Source organism: Pleurodeles waltl, chromosome 6 (assembly GCF_031143425.1).
Source record: "Pleurodeles waltl isolate 20211129_DDA chromosome 6, aPleWal1.hap1.20221129, whole genome shotgun sequence".
Classification (NCBI taxonomy): domain Eukaryota; kingdom Metazoa; phylum Chordata; class Amphibia; order Caudata; family Salamandridae; genus Pleurodeles; species Pleurodeles waltl.
The window spans coordinates 972,656,593-972,679,811 of record NC_090445.1 but is presented as its reverse complement, the minus strand read 5'-3'; the positions used below and the strand labels follow the sequence as shown (position 1 = coordinate 972,679,811).

Genomic DNA, 23,219 nt, shown 5'->3' with positions numbered 1-23,219 from the left:
CACCACAAATCCTGCAGTGGCCAAGGCCTTCCTGCGAATCTTTTCCAGGATGGACTTCCTTAAGGAGGTTGTATCCAATAGAGGTGCAAACTTCATGTCTGGATACCTAAACGCAATGTGGAAGGAATGTGGTGTAACATACAAATTCAGCACTCCTTATCATCCACAACGAAATGGGTTGGTTGAAATATTCAATGACGCCCTTAAAGGTATGATCATGAGACGCCCAGAAAAACACAGAAGGAAATGGGATGTCCTTTTACCTTGCCTTCTTTTTGCCTACAGAGAGGTTCCACAGAAGGGAATGGGTTACAGCCCATTTGAACTTTTGTTTGGACATCCAGTTAGGGGTCCTCTTAGTCTTGTGAAGGAGTGATGGGAACAACCTCTCAAGCACCCCAAACAAGACACAGTTCACTATGTGCTAGGCCTGAGTTCTTGCATGGCATAGTACATGAAGAAGGCTTCCAAAAACCTTGAGGCCAGCCAGGAGCTTCAGAAGCAATGGCATGACAAAAAGGCTGTGCTGACTGTTTATCAGCTAGGACGTAGTGTGGGTTTTCAAACCTGTGGCCCCAACAGCACTCCAGGAAAAGTGGAGTGGCACCCCCACAATAGTTGAGAAAAAAGGTGAGGTAATCGATCTAGTTGGCCCGGGCACTCCAAGAAGCCCCCACAGGGTGCTTCATGTGACCCACCTCAAACCTTACTATGACAGAGCTGACATTAGGTTGCTCATGGCCACCAATGAAGTTCAGGAAACAGAAAGTGACCCTCTCCCTGACCTTCTTTCCCACAACCCTGTTGATGGTTCAGTGGCTGGGATAGTCTTTGCAGATTGCCTCTCTGAACAGCAACATGCTGACTGCAGACAAGTTTTCAATCAGTTTTCTGAACTATTTTCTTTGACACCCAGTCAGACAACCTGTTGTGCACATGATGTGGACCCAGGTGATAGTCTACCTGTTAAGAGTAAATTCTAAAGGCAGCCTGACCATGTCAGAGATTACATCAGGACAGAGGTCCAAATGCATTGGGGGCTATTGAACCTTCAGATAGCCCTTGGGCTAGCCCAGTAGTACTTGTGCCAAAACCTCATTCCCAGGGCAGAGAGAGAGAAATGAGAATTTGTGTAGACTGCAGAGGCCTCAATGCAGTCACTAAGATGAGCTGATTGATACTTTGACAGCGGCCAAGTATCTCAGCACTTTTGATTTAACTGCAGGCTACTGGCAGATCAAAATGATTGATGCTGCTAAGCCTAAAACCGCATTTTCTGGTGGCCATTATCACTTTACAGTGATGCCCTTTGGTTTGAAAAAAGCACTTGCAACATTCCAGAGGTTGGTGAATCAAGTTCTGGCAGGCCTGGAAGACTTTAGTGCAGCATATCTTGATGATATTGCTGTCTTTATCTCCACCTGCCAGGATCACCTGGTCCACCTCAGGAGTATACTTGAGGCCATGAGAAAGTCAGGCTTCACTATCAAGGCTACCATATATCAGATAGGCCGGAGAAAAGTGGTTTATTTGGGCCACATGGTAGGTGGAGGACAAACTCAACCCCTACAGAGCAAAATCCAAACTATTATGGATTGTGTTGCTCTAACTACCCAGACTCAGGTCAGAGCTTTTCTATGCCTGACTGCGTATTACAGGAGATTTGTAAAAGGGAATGGCTCCATTGTGACCCCCTTGAATGATCTCACCTCTTTTGGCGATGAATAATGTGGGAGTTGGAAAACTGCCTTATGGAGCCTAGTAATCAGTTTGTCCAGGTGGATGGTGCCTCTGCCTCTTAGTGCTTTGCTGCCAAATGCTATGGTTGGGATTAGTTTGGCCTGTATGATCTTTAATAGGGGTATACATAATGATGCCAAGATTGTCTACTTTAGGTGCTGGAAAGCGGCTGAGAAAGAACAGGATGTCTGCATCATTTGCTCCTTATGCTGCTTGAAGGAGCCCTGTCTCTCAAATAAGAGGCCAAAACATTTAAAATCAGGTGTGCTCTCAATTTCTTTGTTTCCCAGCTACTACTTTGGCGAGCCAGTGGTAGGCTTGCTCATAATCATGGTTTTTGTTTGACTAAAATTGATCTCCATAGAAGAGTTTCTTGATTACGTGGCAGTGCATTCAAAACTTGTGAAGACAGACGCTTGTCCAGCTGAGGTGGATTAGGTCGTCTGCATTCATTAGGCATGGGAGAAGGATGTCTAATGATAAGATGCCCCACCTTCGGGGCAGGAGTGTTGATTTGGTTTAGAATAGGTGGAAGATCAGCCAGGAACAAATTGAAAAGCATTGGGGCTAAAATGCATCCTTGTCTCAGAACTTGATAGGGTTTTTATCTTTTTACACAAATGGGTGCCATTTCCCAGCTTTATTCTAACCCAGGTGTCCGTATGCAGGCGTATCAGGGCTTGCAGCAAGGGGTGAGGTATGCTTGTTAATTTTTCCCCTAGTTAACTCCAGTAGACTTGGTCAAATTATGCCTGTAGTCAATGGAACAGAGGTAGAGGGGCTGGCAATTAATTTTGTTTTGGTCAAACAGCAGCGATAACGTTAGTATGTTTGATGCTGTGCCCATGCCTTTTGAGAACTCGGTTTGATGAAAGGGTATTCATCTCTCCATGGCAGCCCATGCTTTTAGTTCCTCAAGGAGATAGCTTGCAAAGTATTTTGATTTGATGTCCTGCAAAACTATAAGACAGTAGTTGGCAGGGTCAGCGTTGTTGCCTTCTTTGTATATTGGAGAAATAATTGATTATTTCCAGGAGGCTGGGTGATGTTTAAAGTTGTATAATGGCAAAGACAGATGTTAGATTGTTGGCCCAGAATGACTTGTCTTATTTAAAAATAGCTGAGGGGAAGCTATTCAGGCTGGGTGCTGCGTCGTGGGTGACTTTTATAGATTTGATTTTCAATTGTTATTACTTGAAATTTCAGTGGCCTGAGAGATAATGTAAAAATCCTGTGGTGTCGCAGATTTAGTGCTGAGGTGGTTCCGGGCACACTGAGGTTGAGTTTTGTGGAGATGGGCAGAATAGGAGACAGCCTGGGCAAAGTGCTTTGTGAGATACTCGAACCAGTGCTCTTCTTGTATGTTTGTGGTTTTTGAAAGATTATTTGGGCTATTCACTGTCCTGAAGAATTGGTGGTATTAATTGACTTTTAAATTGTGGAGGAGTTTGGTACTGAAATTGCCACTAGCCTTTCTTTTTAGGGCCCATCTATACTTCCTGTACACTGACCTTTCTTTTAACATTGTGATTTTCAGGAGGTGATTGTTTGGGGACTTCTGAAGGGTCCGGAGAACTCGGTTGGCAGAGCACTTTAGGTCTTTTAAATTGCACTGATCTTCCTTCTTTATTTCTTCAACGTGTGTCTTGGAGCATTTTTTGGTAGAGGCTTTCTGTGTGGCAAATTGGGGAGTGAAAGACTCCGAAGTACTATAAGGGGCTTTCAAACCCAGTGAGAGCGACAAGAATTATTTTTTTGCGGATTCTGAGTGAGTAAAAATTGAGCTTGCCCACTATTTTAGTCTTATATGAGTGGGTGGATCCTCGTTTACTGGGCAATTATCAGGGATGATGGTGAGGCGCAGCTTCTGTGGCAGGTGGTTCCTCTCTCCCCTGGATTGTATCTGAAACCTGGTGACAAGATAACCCAATGGAACTGAGAGCATAGTAAAGTCGTATTAAGGTACTGTTTGTATAATTATACACTATTAGAATGGACAAGATAGGATTCCCCAGGTGTCATAATTGTGATCCTCTTTGACAAAACGTTAGTGACCATCTGTTCTTTACAGAGCTCTAAATATACTAAGTGTGCTCAGGATGTTTAAGTGAACTGCTAAAAATTTATTTATATTTCTGTTCGTTCCACCAAAACTAAATACACCTAACTAAATACATACCTCCTGCAGGAAACCTGATATGCCAACTGCATGCCACTTCCCCCTAGTGTTCTAAGACTGAATTCAAAATAGCTAAATATTCAGCATTTCCTATTGCACGAACCCCTTAAAACTACTTCAGACCTATTTGAATTCAAGTGAGAGCTCAATTTACTATCTTTTTTGACCGCAGTCCAATCTTACTTTTAGCTAAACATATTTCAGCAGGTTTACTGCTGATGCTGTCTTTATTTAGGAGTCATAAACAAATCATACATTAGGCTCCCTGTAATTTCGAGTGCCGTTACTAGTATCGGGTAGACCTGTGTAGATTTGAACATATAACATGTTAAATTAATTACTGGCACCTGGTTTAGACATGAATTTTACCCAGAAACTCCTTGCCCAAACAGTTGTGCTCTTCAGAATCAGCAACGGATTTTAAAACATAATCTTCAATTATGGGACTTCGGCACCCACAGGATTCAGCCAGGCAAAAATTGTCATCAATCCACACCTTTTATACAAGGAATAATCTGTGCAAGTAACTCGCTGGGTGAACGTGGAAAACTGTGTACTCTATTTCAGGAAAAATCTCAAAGGCGAATTAATGAAATCTTTTCACTCCAGACTTGCTTGGATACATTTGGGTTTTCTTACTATAGAACTCTATGCTGACACAGCAGCATTAGGGTAAAGGTTGGTCAGTGCCCCTGGGGAGTTGGGATGAAGGCTTGTTAACTGCACTTAGGCGTTTTTTTGGCAATTTGAAATGATCATCTCTTTTGCTCTTTGTAAGTGTATTCTATAAATGACCCTGCTTGGACTTTTTGAAGTTCTCTATTACTGAAAATGTTAAATGTTACACTAGTTTTAGAATTGACATTGCTCTATTAATAAGAATTGCTATGGTTGTAATCTAATGTATAGTGTTGATTGCACAAATGCATACAATCATTGTTCATATATATTACTTCCAACAATCATCATGCATATATTTTACTTCCAACAGGTGGAAAAGAGAGATAAGGAGAGTGAAGCAGATGATGTTGAGAGCAATTTGTTATTGCCAGCCGGTGTTGCACTCAGATGGGTCACTTTCCTACTTAAAATCTACAGAGCTGAAGATATACCACAAAGTATGGAATTTACCCACATAATATTCTTGATTGTTAAATATACTATTTTTACCATTATAGTTGCAAGATTTCTCCCCTGATTTAAAATAAAAATGAGTATTTTTTTAAATAGCCAGTTCCATTTCAGGGAAATCCTCAATTCGTCTGAAGTTTTGTTTTAAATATTTTTTTTTCCAGGAACCTCTAGAATGAAAATGAAGGAGCAAAGCTTGTATCACACTCTACCATTCCCCCCCCCTTCCATAGAACCTACAGCTTATTGCTGGATCAAGCCACTCCTTCCCTAATGTTTTGTATTTAGCGTCATTGAGGCAGGCATCCAGTGGCGGCTGGCAGCTTTAGGAGGGAGGGAGGAGGCGGGCGGGACACACACACACACACACACACACACACACACTCACTCACACACACTCACACACTTTCACACACACACTTTCGCACACAGACAGGCATGCACCCACATCCATTAACAACACTCAAACCTTCATTTTGAAACATCACACACACACACTTACCTTCAGCCTCGAGGTTCCATGAGGGCTGGGACTGCTGCCTTCCCTCATTGGGAGGATAGGCAGCAGTCCCATCTTCGTCACAGAGTGGGATGGGGTCAGTAAGACTGCTGACCCCACCCCACTGTGTGACGAAGTGTCACTGATTAACACTCGCCCTGGGCGCTTCAGGGCTTAAACCTGAAGCACCCAGGTCGAAGTCAATGGGTGACGCTCTCCTCGTCACCCAGGAGAGGGCCTCGGGTCACCTTTGCTGAGCCAAGGAGGTCACGCCCATAGGAGCAGTGACCTCCTCAGCCCATCAAAGTTCAGCTCAGGCAGCCAGGAGTCTTCACAAATCGCGCATGTCTGCTCCTGGCTGTCTGAGCTGAAAATGAAGTGTCTCTGTCAGGCTGACCTTTGTTCACCTGACAGACACTCTTAATGAGGGGCAAAAGGTGGGGGTGTGAGGCCCCTCCGCCCTAAAGGACGGGCCACGCCTCCAGGCATCCCTCATGCTTGCCTGCGGAACACTTGTTAAATGCTCACTAGAGGTGTCCATCTCCCAGATTTACTATGTTTTGAGGATTCCACTCTCTTGAAGTGTAATTGTATCCTATTTGGGGTTAATCACTTCACTTCAGTCTTGCTTCATTGCCATTAGAAACTTTTCTTTCACAAGGCTTAGTAAGACTGTGTTTTTTTCATTGACGGTGGGAAGGTGAGAATCTATTTTTTTCTCCTAGACGGTCATTCATGTGATACTTGAAGCTAATAGGAATCATATGTTGTATGTGCATCTAGCTAATGAGCCAGAGATGGCAAGTTAATCCAAATAAAGCCACAATCCCCAGTGATTAGGCTGTTTTGGGCTTTACAATTGAGGGTGTGTGCTTGGAGTATTCTTGATGACTATCTGCAGCCTAACCTAAACAAAAGCCTTGTCTGTTTCATCAGATGTCCCCTCTCCTGGTATAGAGTAGGAGAAGGCCTGAAGTCTCTTTTTTTTTTTTTTTTTCTTCTTCTCAGAACTTATGATCTCTAGGATGCCAAAGTTGCGGCAATGAGTCTGACCCATCGCGCTGCCATTATAGATTGTGAATACAGGGGTGCTGTTTCTGACTGCTTCGTAGGAAGTGCAGCAGATCTTGAAGTTGATACTGTGGCCAGAGGTAGCCAATTGAAATCTTTGAGCATGAACACACATTTTTTTTAATTGTAATTTCCAAAGACAAGTAGATGCACCACTGACTGGAGAATATTTTTCAGATTCATCACATGGGCTTTTGGGATGTTGGCAAGCAGAGTGTTGCTTATAGTGAGGTAAGGGCACTGCCTGTTTGACTAGTCTGAAGTTCTCTTAAGAACAGCTAACATCAGATGATTTTGGTCCTATGCACGACTGGTACCTAGAATTTAAGGGTTACATTGTTGTGGGAATCCAAGGGCATTCATGGGTTAAATATTTAATGAACATTTCTTTGAGCAATTTCAGGACAATGAGAACAAACTCTTTATAGGCCATCTTTAGTTTGAGATGGACCTTCAACACCCATGATTAGATGGTGGTGATGGATGTCTTGGGTATTACCTAAGCTGGATGTCCCTTTTAGATAATCATGAGTATTGTCTACCTGTTGGTGGATGTGCATCTTTGTTGTGCAGGAAGACTTGCATGCCTTCCATAGCAATGCCATTGAAGCCCCTTCAGTGAGCCAGTGTGCTAGCAGAGTTTTGGCAGTCATGGCACTGAAGGTCACAAAGAACAAGGAGTATGAAAAGATAGGTGTTGGAGTCTTGAGGGGGGGGGCATCATCAACCACTTGGATGGTGGCTGTTTCAGTGCTTCAGCGAGTTCTAACTCTCATCTGGTGACCCTGTAGCCTTGTATTGAATTTGATCAGTAGGAATTAACAAAGGAGGAGCTCAAAGGGACTGAGCAGAGGCATGATATATGATGGAACACTGTGATCTCCACTCCTGGTCTCTTCGAACTGCCTTTACTTCATAAGCAGTAGCCTTGCAGGACTAGGACGTCAACGTGTGAGACTTTTGAGCAGGTTTCATTATTAAGAATTGAATCAAGATTATTAATGAAGCTAATCAAGTCTGCTTTGCAGGCAGTATACATTATTTCATAGTGTGCGTGGCTGAGCATGATTTGGTGGTTGTGCTAATTTCTCCTTGGTATTTGAATGTCTAAGTTGTGTTGGGTAGATATGAGATTGATGTGATGCTGTTGCTAGATTTAAAAGATAGTGCCAGTAGACATCTTTCACAGTAATCAGTGCAACTGCATTACCCTATCCATTCATTTATGTGACAGTGCACCATACTACAAAGCTATTCGTTGTTGTTTGCATTCACCCTCACACACGTCCTCTTCTACTCGGAACTTATTTCCCATTCCCTGGAAATCCAACGAACCAGTCAGGAATCTGAAGAACATGTCGCGTACATAGTAAGCAGTTTACTAGGCTGTGGGCTATTTGCATTATCTGCGCCATGGTGCTTCCCCGGCCTCTCCATGGCACAGTTCTCTGTTCCTGCAGCTGGCTCCCAGTGGTCGGGGTCGAAGGTTAAGGGCGTTTAATGTTTTTTGAGAGAAAGAACTTGGTACGTGCGTGATGGCAGCCTAGTCGCAGGGCGTACTGCAGTCACTCTAAAACCGTGACCTTTTCTTATTCACACGATCATTAAAGTGTGTTGCCAAACGAAGAACCCTTGGGAAATGAAAACATAGCCTTGAACTAGCTCGTTTTCTGCCAGGAAAGGGCTCTGGCTCTGACGGAATGTGTGTGGGATTATGTGCTATTCGCCACTGTCACAATAACGTTGCGTCTGATTTTAGAAACGCGGTTTCTCTGCTCCCGCCATCTTTTAGCGCTCTCTTTTTTTGAGAGAGACAACACATGTTTTGGGAATTCAAACAAAGGAGTTTTAATGTTTATGGGGTGGCTTGACAGTGCAGCTGTCGTTAGCTAGACGATGTGAGAATCACCTGGGGAGGCACTGGCTCCGCCCACGTCTTGGGAGCCAGGAGTACATGTTCTGATTGGGCAGAAGTTGTTTTTCCACAAAAACGTACTGATCCTCCACACAGTTGTGATCATTTTTGTTTATCCAGCAGCCTCAGCATGATCTTGCAAACACACATGACATTGCAATACTATTAAAGTGTCTTAGATAACTGGCAAATGTATTATATTTTCTCGGGCAGCAGCACAGGCGGCAAGAGGACAGTCATTCATCTATATGCACTTTTAGGTCTGGCTTGACAGTGAAACTGTTAGATGACCTTTTAACCTACATCAATATTATTATAAGTTATTTGCCTCCACGCTAAAATATATCCATCACCAGGCTATCTACTTGTAATGCTTCACGTTACCATACAACATTCTTTAAAGACATGATCGGATCTGGGGGAAATGGCTGGGACAGATAGACTGAGCCTCCTGTCTCACCACAATCAAAGTCTGTATATCCTCTCTGTGCATCTATCCTGTGTAATGCGTTTGTAATGTGTTTTCCCACGTAATTGCCATGGTGTCTTGGTTATGTGCCTTCTATGTACGAAAACGAATTCAACTGTTAATTAAAAAAAAATCCTTTAAAGCAAGGTCTGTTGACATTGCCAATGTTTAGTTATTTTGTTGCTTTAAAGACTCATTTATGTCTAGCTGTTGTTTCAGTGCACCATTAAAGCTTTGTCCTTCGTTTTCTCCTAAACATCTCCGTTTTTTAAAACACTGTAGTTTCCGTTGGTCATACGAGCACTGATCTTTTCATGGGTAGTAGATGCTTCTAGAAGCCATATTTGAAGAGTTCATAGCCATGTGCTAGCACCTGCTGAATCTTGGATATGGAGTACAAACGTGAAAACAAAAGTGAAGTTTTAATTCAAAGTGCTAGATATGGTGAACATCTGACATGAAATGCATAATTCACCAGTAAGAACTAAATTTATATGTGATTAAGCTACTTTGGATCTGCTGGCTAATTGGAAGCCAAGTAATCAAGATCTCTTGAAAACTGCTGTGCTTTGGTCAATACAGGGAGTGCAGAATTATTAGGCAAATGAGTATTTTGACCACATCATCCTCTTTATGCATGTTGTCTTACTCCAAGCTGTATAGGCTCGAAAGCCTACTACCAATTAAGCATATTAGGTGATGTGCATCTCTGTAATGAGAAGGGGTGTGGTCTAATGACATCAACACCCTATATCAGGTGTGCATAATTATTAGGCAACTTCCTTTCCTTTGGCAAAATGGGTCAAAAGAAGGACTTGACAGGCTCCGAAAAGTCAAAAATAGTGAGATATCTTGCAGAGGGATGCAGCACTCTTAAAATTGCAAAGCTTCTGAAGCGTGATCATCGAACAATCAAGCGTTGCATTCAAAATAGTCAACAGGGTCGCAAGAAGCGTGTGGAAAAACCAAGGCGCAAAATAACTGCCCATGAACTGAGAAAAGTCAAGCGTGCAGCTGCCACGATGCCACTTGCCACCAGTTTGGCCATATTTCAGAGCTGCAACATCACTGGAGTGCCCAAAAGCACAAGGTGTGCAATACTCAGAGACATGGCCAAGGTAAGAAAGGCTGAAAGACGACCACCACTGAACAAGACACACAAGCTGAAACGTCAAGACTGGGCCAAGAAATATCTCAAGACTGATTTTTCTAAGGTTTTATGGACTGATGAAATGAGAGTGAGTCTTGATGGGCCAGATGGATGGGCCCGTGGCTGGATTGGTAAAGGGCAGAGAGCTCCAGTCCGACTCAAACGCCAGCAAGGTGGAGGTGGAGTACTGGTTTGGGCTGGTATCATCAAAGATGAGCTTGTGGGGCCTTTTCGGGTTGAGGATGGAGTCAAGCTCAACTCCCAGTCCTACTGCCAGTTCCTGGAAGACACCTTCTTCAAGCAGTGGTACAGGAAGAAGTCTGCATCCTTCAAGAAAAACATGATTTTCATGCAGAACAATGCTCCATCACACGCGTCCAAGTACTCCACAGCGTGGCTGGCAAGAAAGGGTATAAAAGAAGGAAATCTAATGACATGGCCTCCTTGTTCACCTGATCTGAACCCCATTGAGAACCTGTGGTCCATCATCAAATGTGAGATTTACAAGGAGGGAAAACAGTACACCTCTCTGAACAGTGTCTGGGAGGCTGTGGTTGCTGCTGCACGCAATGTTGATGGTGAACAGATCAAAACACTGACAGAATCCATGGATGGCAGGCTTTTGAGTGTCCTTGCAAAGAAAGGTGGCTATATTGGTCACTGATTTGTTTTTGTTTTGTTTTTGAATGTCAGAAATGTATATTTGTGAATGTTGAGATGTTATATTGGTTTCACTGGTAATAATAAATAATTGAAATGGGTATATATTTGTTTTTTGTTAAGTTGCCTAATAATTATGCACAGTAATAGTCACCTGCACACACAGATATCCCCCTAACATAGCTAAAACTAAAAACAAACTAAAAACTACTTCCAAAAATATTCAGCTTTGATATTAATGAGTTTTTTGGGTTCATTGAGAACATGGTTGTTGTTCAATAATAAAATTAATCCTCAAAAATACAACTTGCCTAATAATTCTGCACTCCCTGTATGTGAAAGGCTGCAATATGCCGGCTGCTACAAATATATAATTCTCTCTTCAATATTATGTATAAAATATAGTTCTCAAGGATAAGTAATATCATGTAGAGTTGATAAAATAACATCTTCATAAGTTGCACTTAAATTTCCTGTGTTACATGATCACTCCTGTTGATAAGGAAATAGGGATGCCCTCTTGCTGTTCTCTGAGGCAGCGCAAAAATATAATTTGTTTACCGCTATATTGTCTATCTTACACTTCAGAGACAATGTATCTAGGAAGACCTTTGTTCATTCAGTGCAGCAATAATACTACGGTTAAAGCTGTATGCATCTATCAGCTGTATGTGATCGTTAATAATGTTGCTGCAACATTTATCTGTGGGTTTTGGAAAATCCAAAAATATTAACTGGATATGGCTATACTTGTTTCCTGTATGTTTGTATTATCAATATCCATCTTATGAAATGGAACTGTTGCATTACTCTTCCTGTACATTTAATGAGGTTTACTACACAGTTTTTGGTATTGATTGGCAAAATAGCGTATGTGCCTGTAGATTAATCATCTGAGTGAATCAATAATGAAAGCTCAGCTGTGAATCAATTCTACCCAATAGTTCAACGTTTAATTAAACTTTGTGTCTGCTTGATTTGTAACTGATGTGCTAAAAGTTAATTGAGATCTTAACTCTCTACAGTGGATGACGCCTTTGCCCAGTCAGTGAAAGAATTGTTTGGGGGCGATTCTGACAAGAAAAACCTGGTGGACCCATTTGTTGAAGTGTCCTTCGCTGGAAAAAAGGTATTGTTTGTTACCTAACAACAAAAGAAACCATGATTTGCTTTACTTGGTCTTTCTTCCTTCTACCTGCCTCCCATTACAAATCTAAGTGTCAGCTAGAAACATTGCAGAAGAGCAAATAGGTCGAATGTGCTAGCGGCGTCCATTTTGCCTTGCTTGCACCCCCTGTTTGCTGCAAGCCTGCGATCCCGAATTCTTGGCATTAGCTCCAGTGGCTGCTGTTGATGCTTGTAGGACACTTGGCCTATGAAAGCCTGCCAAAGCTTTGTTGCTTCTGGCCCTCTGCCACGATTTCCTTAGGGTTTATTAACTTTGGGCGACAACATTCATTTTAGCTGATTCTGTTGGTTTCTTTGCAGGTTTGCACAAACAGAATCGACAAAAATGCCAACCCGGAATGGAACCAAGCTGTTAATCTTCAAATCAAGGTTAGGGTGTTTTTTTCTTCTGTCCACATGAACGTGCGATCCGAGGCAGCCTTGACACGTTACAAATCCACATTCAAAGCTTGCTTTATAAATTGTTTTATTTCCCTTTTCTATTTTATTTTTTAGTTTCCCTCCATGTGTGAACAAATCCGATTGACCGTATTTGACTGGTAAGTTAATTGACTGCAGCAAATCAGATGAGCTCGATATTTAGAATTTCTTGCTTTGCATATTATTTTCCATCTCTCCTAACAAAACATTGCATTAGCAGCCTTCAGTATAAGGAATGCCAGGGATGTGTCCACAACTGAGGGAGTATGTGGTCTTTGAATTGAGACAGGCTTGAAATCCGTCGCGATAGTCAGGCCTCTTTTGGTAAACTACTTCCGGTCGTCTGCTGCCCACAGTGGGTTGGAGAATGTTGTAACTTGTTTCCGTTTTCAGCTTCGAAGTTTTACATAACGTGTAAATCGTCATTGCACTCTTCACAGCTGGTTATTATGAAAATTGCTGTGTGTCGAATTTTGCATCATTAATGCTGATTGTCTCTTGTGCTTAATCTTACAAACGTTTGGCAGCCTACAGCTAACCTGTGGGAACAACGCCATCATTTATAATTGTGATGAAATATTCCTTGGGTTCACGTTAATGCCTTGCAACTAGTTCTTGAGCTCAGTGTCCGAAAGCCACATTTTCACAACCCTATCCAGTCTGCGGTCTGCAATAAAAACCTCAAAATAGTTTGGGAAAATGAACTAGACTAACTTTTGCAATGCAAAACCACAGTAAATGCGACCGCGCACAATAAGTGCCAAAAAATAACTGCACGGGATTGACGAATGAAGGTTCTTTCAATTAGTGCTGTGAAACATGTCATTGTTGCAAAATCCTTGTATGTGACCTTTGCATTTGGTGATCGTGAGACAGTATGCAGTTTAGTATAGTTTTGGGTAAATTTAGGTTGGCCCTAGCATCTGCCCAGGCATGTGGTTGAGTGCAAGACTTGACCTTGCCAATCCTTGGACTGACATTTTGTACTAGGGATGTACCCAAGGTTCTGCCTTGGATAAATATGTGGGTGAATGGACGGTGTACTCGTGGTCATCCAGGACCAATCGTATATAAACAATGAATGTAACCAAGGTTTGTGTGTGTGAATCCAGTAAACAGGTCTAAAAGGTGGTTTCCTTTATCACCTAACTCAGTTAATCTCCAATTTGCATCATTCTCTCTACAATTTAGTGTTTTTTTTCCCCCAGGATGGCCAATTCTTCCACCCTTATTCAGCCCCTTCCCTCAAAACAACATTTAGATGAATTCATTCATGACCCAGGATTACATTTAATAACCGTACTTTGCCCCAGCCATTGTGTCGACATGAGCTGCTCTTCAAGACACCAAGCGCAGGGCTGTTGTGTGTTTAAAATGGTCCTGTGCTTAGGTCTACACATTTTTTGGCTGTGGGAGATCAACATCGATATTGAGTTTATGGTTGCATATGTAGGCACTTGTTGTTTTATCTCATTCACTGGCATACATGGCAAATGTCTAAATTAGCTACCGATTGCAACTAGAGTACTGCTGATTGACCGTGTTCAAAACAGGATTTTGCAGTGCGACTCACATAGATTTTTAAAAAAACTCATTACCTCCTCAACCCTATTTCTCGTCCCAATACTTACACAAATGAGGTGTTCCACTTCTGCTCAGACCCAAGTGCCCTAGCCCTACCTAATCAAACCATTCTTTGAGCAAGCCACACACCCCACCTGCTCCATCCAATCACCCTTTCCCATATCTGGGTATAAAGGGCCATGGAGCGATTTAGTGCGCGAGTGCGGATGAACAGACGGAAGGGGTGAGTGCGTGTATGCATGTGTATGTAAGTGGACGGGGAGGGGGGTGAGTGTGTGAGTGGTGGGTGGAGGGAGGTGCATGTTTGTGTGAGTGGACGGGGATAGGGGTGCATGTTTCTGTGAGTGAAAGGGGAGAGCGGGTGCGTGTGTGTCAGTGGACGGGGAGAGCAGGTAAGTGTGTTTGCGATGCAGAGGGAAGGAGGGTATGAATGTATGTATGCGCTGGAGGGGGTTTGAATGAATGTATTCGCTGGAGGGGGAGTGAACACGTGCGTGAGTGCAGTGTTTGTGTATGTATGTTAGTGTGAATGGGGGTGTATGATGCGAGTGAGTGGGGGGTGTTTGTGTGTGGGCGTATGTGTGTGCATGTGTGCGGGTATGTGGATGTGTGTGCTGGAGAAACCCGCCGACAGGAATGCAGATTCCTGTCACTGGGATACAAGACCACCAGAAAAATGCTGGTGGTCTTCAGCGTCGTAATACTGCTAGGGGTATTACGGCGTCCGCTGCCTGGAGGTGCTCACCTCCAGCATGGGCAGACCGCAGATAAGTGGTGGGATGGGCAGAGGATTGACGGTTGGCTTAGGCAAAACTGCTAAACTCGTAATTTGGTGGTCTTCACAGCTGGCCCATCAGCAGTGAGACCGCCACGGCTGGTCTGGCGGTCTTAAGGCCGCCAGACTCGTAATGAGGGCCTATATATGAGGAGGATGAGTCAAGACATCTTTCTTTCTTTCCTCCCTCTATTGATTTTCACATATGCAACAAATACAAAATGTGTAGTATTTAATAGGCACAAGTTGTAAGTCTGTAAGCATGTGCCATGGTTTACGACTACCAGATGATTATAGTCAACTGAACATATAAGTATGCGTACTGTGATGTGTTTTCTTAGACTATTGAAATGCAACGAAATGGATGCAATACTGAAGGTGTACTATATTGTCTGCCCAAGGTGCTTGCAAGCAGTGTTCCTATTGATGTTATTGCATCCTCCCTTTTAATCATGTTGTGCCAGATTCAGTAGAAAGCCTTTGTGTCACAGCCCGAGGGATGTAACTCCGCTGATGAAGTTCATGTACGCATAATAATCCCTAAAGTGGTCCATTTGATAGACTTTTCCTTTTAAAATATTTTGACCTGCTCTTTTACGTTCATTTCCTTCCCTCTGCAGCTGCTGCTCACCTTACAATACTTAGCATTGCATGCCCAAGCTTTTGTGCTGAAATGTATATTTCAGGTTTTTCTAAAGAAATCCATTCTGACAGACATTTTCTAACCTAGGATTCTGATAATCAACGATTTATTTTGTCTATTAAACACTTGGGTTTCACTAGCACTTTTTAACATGTCACTGCGATTGTGATGTACATGCAAACATATTTTTCCAAAGACTTGTGGATTTTGGAGGTTTGGAGGAGCGCACCATTAGTGATAGCAGCAACCACTAGGTACTTAAACAGTTGCTTTCATTTTGCTCCAGAATATATTGATAGAAATCCTACAGCTTGATTTCAAAATGACATGTGATAGATTAGTTTCTCTCCTCTTTGGGGGTATATCATTGGTGCTTTACAGATCCTTGTTGTTAAAAACTGTACATTGACCTGGTGTTTCATGCAGGGATCGTCTTACAAAAAATGATACTATTGGAATAACAACTCTAAGTCTCTCAAAAATTGCTGCTCCTGGTGGTGAGGTTGAAGGTAAGCCTTTAATGTGCATATTTTAACTTGGCATATTTACTTCTGTTAAGACATGTCTATCTTTGTATGCAATACAGCCTTCAGAAAGGGCATTCTACTGTAGTCCAATGTTTGTGGTAAAAAATCAGTTTTTCCTCCTGTCAAGAGTTTAAAAAAAAAAAGAGAAAGAAAGAGACGCACGTCTGTGTCTGCCGTTTTACTGGGAGGAAGGCATGGACTTTCCAGCTCTGAGGTTGCAAGCTTTAAAAGAGATTTTACCAAACATGTTTTACTTGAGACACCAGACCTCCATCACTTCCGAACCTTTTTAGAGATCTGAATGTTCAAGGGAATCCAAGATGCACAGTCCAAGGTCAAGATAACAGCATTTGCCTTGGTACTCCTAGTCCACTTTTTGACACTAAACTGTTTTCTTTCACCTCTCGGAGAGGCATTTAGAGGATGTACCGTTGTGGGTGATGCCTTGATGAGCAGGACCACATCCAGCCATCTTACCAAACTGAGCACAAACATGAAATTATCTGCTTATTACACCAGATGTTACACCAGTGCTATACTCTGCTTCTTGCAACTTCTATCTGAGATCTGCAAGGTGGTGATGTGGTCCATTTATACCCACGTTTTTCAAACTAGCCTTTCCTGAACTGAAGAATGAGTTGACATTTCTTCCTTGTATAATCTTTATTGTAGAATTTTGTTTTTGAATTCCTGTACTTCGTCCATCAGCATTATTAGGAAATTGCTTAAGAATGCTTTTAAGAAATGAAGACTGTACATGGAGCTTATATCATTACAAAGGTATTTCATGGATCCCTTGACCCTTTGCAGATTTTTTTATAATCTATCTTCCCCCTTTAAGAATGTTCCTTACCATGCATATATGTACTGGCACAGCTGATGGCAATCTACTTGTGCAACACTAGCTGTCCCCTGGACATTGACAGTTTCTGTGATGCTGGGCATAGCTTGGTATCGTCATGTATACCCTGGAATGTAAAATTGGTAATTTGCTTAGGCACATAAAAGACTGAAAGTTTATTTGCTGGTGAAGTATTGGTGAGGCATCTTCATCAGCAGGAATAGAACACTATCCTTGGTTACTAGCTTAAAAATACATATGGATATCTTCGATTATACACTGAGGGATATTTGACCTTGCCAGAGCAGAACCACTTAAGTTGGACAACATATGTACCAAGTACCTGGATGTGGACAAGATTGTAATGTTTGTCCCTGAAAGAGAATAAAGTTCTCCATATTGTCCTGAATTAAAGCAAACCTTTGTAGATGGTACAATATAGGGATCTCCTGGCTATGAAAATTACCCATGTAAAAATTAAATATAACCCCCACAGGCTAATGTTTCCCAACCTTTTGACTTCTGTGGACCCCAGCTTTATCATCATTGGAACCCGGGGACCCCCACTGAATCATTACTGGAATCCTGGGACCCCCCGACTTAGTCATTACTGAAAGCTGGGGACCTAATATGTTAATATTATTTAATTTTCTAAGCAGCCGCAGACCCACCTGAGAAGGCTTCGCAGAGCCACAGGGGTCCCCTGACGACAGGTTGGGAACCATTGCCATATGTCATATAATTTCCCACCCTGGCTTGCAGTGCTACGTAACTTCTCGGCTCCAGATTATTATGGTACCGTTTGAAGAGACTAGTCCAAAGTATACCAGCAGCCACACTGAAGATCCAAGACAAAGAAGAGTTTGCCTCTCTTGACTTGTTTGCCTCTCTTGACTTGTTTGCCTCTCTTGACTTGTTTGCCTATTGACAAGTAACACAGTGACTATGAACGTGGAACTGAGGTGTGGAGTGCTCATAAAATTTCCATTTTTTTTTTCATTTGCTGTCACTGAAAGGTATGCTCTGCCATTTTATAAGAGCCCATTTGGGCTTATGCTTGAAGCTTAAATTGAGTTGCTCAGAAACATAGCTATTCTGATCTTGTGTAATTTGCATTCTAAAGTTAGAGGTAGGGGTGGCAAAAGAACTCCCATATTAAACCATTTGACCACTGCAAGAAATTGTATGGTTGAACAACGTGACAAACTGCAATATTTGCAACCTTGCCATTTTTTTAAAAACCTAGAAGAGCCAAGGGACAAGCCACACTTGCACTAGACTCCTATTATCTGAGGTGCCTAGGATTTCACCTCTGTACTTATATATGTGGAAGCAATTATACTACAGCTTAGATCGGTAAGAAAGAGGTATCCTTCATAAATGAGATCCGACAATGGTAAGCAATTAATTCTAGGAGATATTCCTTCAGAAGTGTGCATTCTCTAGACTTGGCTTCTGGAATTCTATACTTTAGAACTCTGCAAGAAGGGGCGCGTTGAGATTAAAGTGGATTTTGATTCAATATTTGGGTAAGTGTCAGAGGACCAACAGGTAATGTTGAATTACCTTACGTGAATGGTGAGAGTGACTAATAATCCTCGAATTCCAGAAAGTTGTTTCCAACTACTGAGTTTAACACCACATGTCCACTATGTGCCTCTGTCATCATGTAGCAGTGTGCACAATGAAGTGGTGGGAAAGCCACTCAAGTGGTCTACAAGAGAGAGCTCAAACAAGCTACACAGCTCTACCTCTTCAGTACATAATAATATTTCAGAGATCCTGATTATGTTTGCGTTTATGGTATGAAGAGCATATAAAAACACCGGAGACCTAAGAAACAACTGGAACTGAACGGTATGTGTCTGATAACCTGTGGAAGTTGCCAAAGCAAAGTTTCTGCTATATTCCTACATTCTATTTAACATAAACATTTAAACCCTGTCACAAGTGTTTGAGGGGAGGGGCCTTGGAAGTAAAGAAAATTATGCTTGAATGTTTAAGTTTTCACTTGTGGCTGGTTTGTTGTTTATAAGGTAGATCATGTTTATAATCGAACAGGCTTGACATGTCAATCTACAGCACTGAAGCTGTCAGCAAAGTTTAATGCATTTGACTAAATATGTGGAAAATAAATGAAATTTTATGTTCAAAATTAAAGGGAAACTCTAAAATGCTCACAAGCTTAGGGGATTGCATTTAGACTGAGAGGATGATGGGAACATCAGTAAACAAATAGGAATTAATTTGGTCTTTACTGATGCTGCAATAATTCCCGAATTAGCTAGGGCTGCAGTTAAGAGAGGCTAGTTAGAATGTGTGAATAATTTTGCAGAGGAGGTGGTTGCGCCACCTGGAATTGTGCTACAGAACATCGATAGCTATGTTTTTCTGACCGCTTTTTCGTAATGGTTTGTATTCTAGAATGTAACATGTAGACACTATAATAAATATTCTTTTGACATTTAACCAGCTGTTTTTTTTATAATTCAGAATCTGAAACTACGGGAATTGGGTCTTCAACACACGCAGGTTTATATCTTGGTGTGGTGTGATTTCTTTGCTCTCCATTGCCCAAGCTAGGTAGTATTTGCCATTTTGGTAGATGTAAGCATTTGCACCCTATAAAGGGAGTTTTTCTTTTTAGGAATTGAAAAATATACCTCCAATCTTTAAAACCAGTTTGGGCACTGGGAGCATTCTGCATGTGTGAATTATTTGACTGGCAGATGCATGGCAAGGCTATTGGCATAGGTTCCCGCTTTGAGCTCTCTGACCTTACACCAACATTTCACTCCCTAAATCGTGGATATACCTTATTTGCAATTGATCATTCCAAGGAGTAGAGATACATCCTGAAGTTCTTTGGTATCATACTGCCTCTGATTGCTGAGGTCATTCAAAGGACCTTCTTGCAAGAAAGTATCCCTTTTAAAATTGGACTTTTGTATAGTACGAAATGCTAGTTTGCTTTCAATAAAATTAATAATAGTAATCTATATGTCAAAAATATCAACAGTGTTGGCAAAACTGAAGTCACTCCTTCATGGTGTGAAGGCTTGCGGTGCTGGAGAGAGAAGTGCTGCCAATGCCTGTTACTGACCTGTGCATGCTTTACCCTCTTCATACTTCTTACCTTTCTTTAGAGACTTTTGCCCGCCTTTTCTAGGAAAGGGACAATAACATGCATGCTAGCTTGGTTTGTATTCTTAATTTTATTTTCCATCGTATCTCGGCTTTCATGAAAAGGGATCCATAATTTCATAAGAAATGAAAAAGCACCAGTAGACATGCAGCATTCATACAGGTGCTAGACTATCCAACTACATTTTATTGACACTGTGTGAGAAGTTTCACATTTGCATTATATCTCTCTAAATGTTCATGTTCTTTAGTGAATCTACCATTTTGACAACATTTTTATTGTTTCCTTGTCCCAAAATCCATGAAATGACAGCGAACACTTTAATTAACGTCGTGAACAGAATTCACTAACACATTAATTCCATATTTATATGATATTGTCCATTGAATGATACCGCCTTTCATTTTTACAGCAGCTTCAGAGAGTGAATATTTACTTAAGACTATGGTGGTTTTCAGTATTTTCTGAAACCATCAACTTATGTCTTATGTGAATTAGACAAGTGCAAAATCTAGGTTTACATGGGGATAAGAGAAGGGATTGTTTATCCTCTGGAAATTCGAAATCCAACTTCCTACGTTGCTACCTTCTCAACTCAGAAGTTTTATCCACTTACTCAAAAGAGTAGAAAACTCTTAGTTTTAGCGTGGCTGCTGGTAGTGAAATACGTCTGTTGAGGAAACTTAAGATCCATTTATACAGGCCTATGTGACTCCGGGAAATTCTAAATTTTCTTCGTTCTCTAGGGTGTTAAGAGTGATAATCCAAAGTGGATTCTAACATTATTGTGCCCATTTTTAGAGGGCTTCACTCTGTGTGCTTCCATATTTGCCTAGAGGCAACACTGCCTAAAAAGTCAGTGCATTGGATGCAGGAAAAAACAACTTCTATCTGGCTTTCGGGAAATTGGTTAAAACACCACCATATCCCAGCTTGTAGCACGTTTGGGGATTTACAAAGCTGTCCCTATGTAGCAGTGTTTTTCTTCATGCTCAGTACTGGTATGCATCACTCATTCTGTAAGTTGGTTTGGGTTCCCTGAGTCTAAACCGTGCCCGGAGGCTTCCTCTGTGGCATGTATTTTATTCCAAATAAAATTAATTTGGGTTATGCATGCACAAGAATATACGTCCCTGTGGGCTTTTCCAGCATGGTCCCTAAGAATGCCTTCGCCATTGACATTCCCACACCATAAGTTTGTGGGTTACAGAAATGAGGTAATTCACCCTTTGACCTACGGTGTCATTACAAAGTTGAACTCCTCCCTATTTGATGCTTATGGATTAAGGGGATGGACAAGAAGTGGAAGCCACAGAAGGGTAACCTTGCTCTTTAACCTGTTTACTTTTTCTACCTGTCACTGCTTTCGACTTGTAGAAGGAGGAATTGCACGGATAGTGCTAAGGGTATGAAAGAGATGGTTAAATAGCAAGAGCTGTCCCCAACTGACATCTATAACCGCACTGTTTAATTAGAAGTCTAAAAGTCTTTTAGTAGTTGTTGCAGCTGAGAAGTCAATCGTCTGTCTTGGATTGTGAACTCTAGCCCTCGTTTTCATGTGAGCTGTAGACTAGGAGCACACTTCCAACATTATAACCAACTTTAACATCTGATGTCATCATGGGAACATGTGGTTTATATATCAGCTTTACTTTTTTATAATGCAATTATGCTAACTTGAAACCTGTCAATCAAACTAACTGTTATTGGCCTCTTGTTACACAACTCACCCAACTACAGTATCCGCATAGGTAGAGTGGTGGCATTTCCTTATGCTGTCCTTCGTGTTACTTTTCATCATCTTTGCAAATATTTACATAGCATTGGTGACAATAACTAGAAAAAGCAGGGTAGTGACACAGATGCTGTTTTTCTGCTGAAAAGTATCCCTATACATCAGAAGTAAGTATTCAATAACTGAAGAAAAATGCACCTGATTTAGCATTTGTCCTTCCAACCAATAGGCAATTTGGTTTTTACTGTGATCTTGATAAATGATTATTCATATATCTTATAGTTTCTCTAAAAAAAGAATACTAACAGCCTGACCATACTTCGCATAGGACGGAACTGTCATGTATCCATGAAACCAGTGGAACATCTGAGAAAGGCCTGCTTTGTCGACCTCTCAATAACAAAGGCATGACAGATCATCTAGCTAGGCTTTCCACTAATACCCACTGGCAAGCATGAAAACCTCAGTACTTAGAACTTAGGTTGTTCATGACTTCCAGCACAATCTACTAAACGTAAACCACAGCAGCTTTGTGTTGGTTTGAGATTTAATTTCAAAATCTCAGCTTATACCACAGAGTTCTGGTGTTAAATTCCATTTTGTTAATTACAAGCGGAATGCGATTGACTCCAGGAAGCAGGTATAAGCTATTTTTTTATTCTGTGAGGTAGATATAAAGTAGGGGCAATTATGATAAATTAATCTATAGCCATAAAGGAAAATATTGTTATTTTAAGAGGGTAGACCCACAGAATAAAAAAAACTGCTCCCGTTTTAAATCACTAAGGAATGAGATTTAATTCAATTTGTTTTCTGTTTAATGTTTTGCCAGCGATGGGTAAATATGTTTTCTTTCGTTGCCAGTGACCGAAGGTGAAACCGAAGTTGGTTTTCTACCAACGTTTGGACCTTGCTATTTGAACCTCTATGGAAGCCCACGAGAATACACTGGATTCCCAGATCCATATGATGATTTAAACCTCGGAAAGGTGTGTTAAAAATGTTTGTATTTCTTTTATCTATGGCTAGCAGGCCTGGTCCAAAGTTATCAGAGTGCCACACAGGCAATGTACACAAAGCAAAATATTCCTTTACACATAGTAAAATAAGTTATATTCCTTTACACATAGTAAAATAAGTTACAATTCAGGAATAACATTTGAATTTAGCTGAAGTGTAGTGGGAGATCATAAGGGCATGTTTGGGGCACTTCTGTTTTAATTTTGTGTTTCTGTTTAACAAATCATTTTCAGCAGTTTTAGTCCAATCTGTTAAGTTGACCTAAACTAAAAAATGGATGTAGTTGTTGATTCACCCTTACTGGTGATTTATTTTCCTTGTATCTTGAGCTTTGTGTTCCTCTTTCTGCCACATATAAAATTATTTTACACTATATCATTATTTCGACTGTTCTGTAGAGTCTCGCCTCCTCTATTCCTGTTCCCGTTCCTGTGTGCATGCACAATGTTTTAAGAGTTACTTTTTAGAATCATATCTGGTTCTTTATGTAGAAGGTTTATGAGGGGCAGTCCGGGATAATATGCTTC

General features: G+C 41.3%; 1 protein-coding gene across 6 annotated transcripts in view; it reads left to right on the top strand.

Annotated features, from left to right (window-relative positions):
- The window catches only part of MYOF (myoferlin), a 686,313-nt gene that overhangs the window by 290,794 nt on the left and 372,300 nt on the right, over positions 1-23,219 (top strand). For 4 of the 6 annotated variants that reach the window (XM_069239820.1, XM_069239821.1, XM_069239823.1 and 1 more), the window contains exons 12-18: positions 4,911-5,037; positions 11,840-11,943; positions 12,303-12,371; positions 12,498-12,541; positions 15,851-15,933; positions 19,286-19,324; positions 22,537-22,661. In XM_069239820.1, the coding sequence (XP_069095921.1) occupies positions 4,911-5,037; positions 11,840-11,943; positions 12,303-12,371; positions 12,498-12,541; positions 15,851-15,933; positions 19,286-19,324; positions 22,537-22,661 (591 nt within the window). The remainder of the gene's footprint in view (positions 1-4,910; positions 5,038-11,839; positions 11,944-12,302; positions 12,372-12,497; positions 12,542-15,850; positions 15,934-19,285; positions 19,325-22,536; positions 22,662-23,219) is intronic. The other 2 variants (XM_069239822.1, XM_069239825.1) reach the window with 1 other exon arrangement.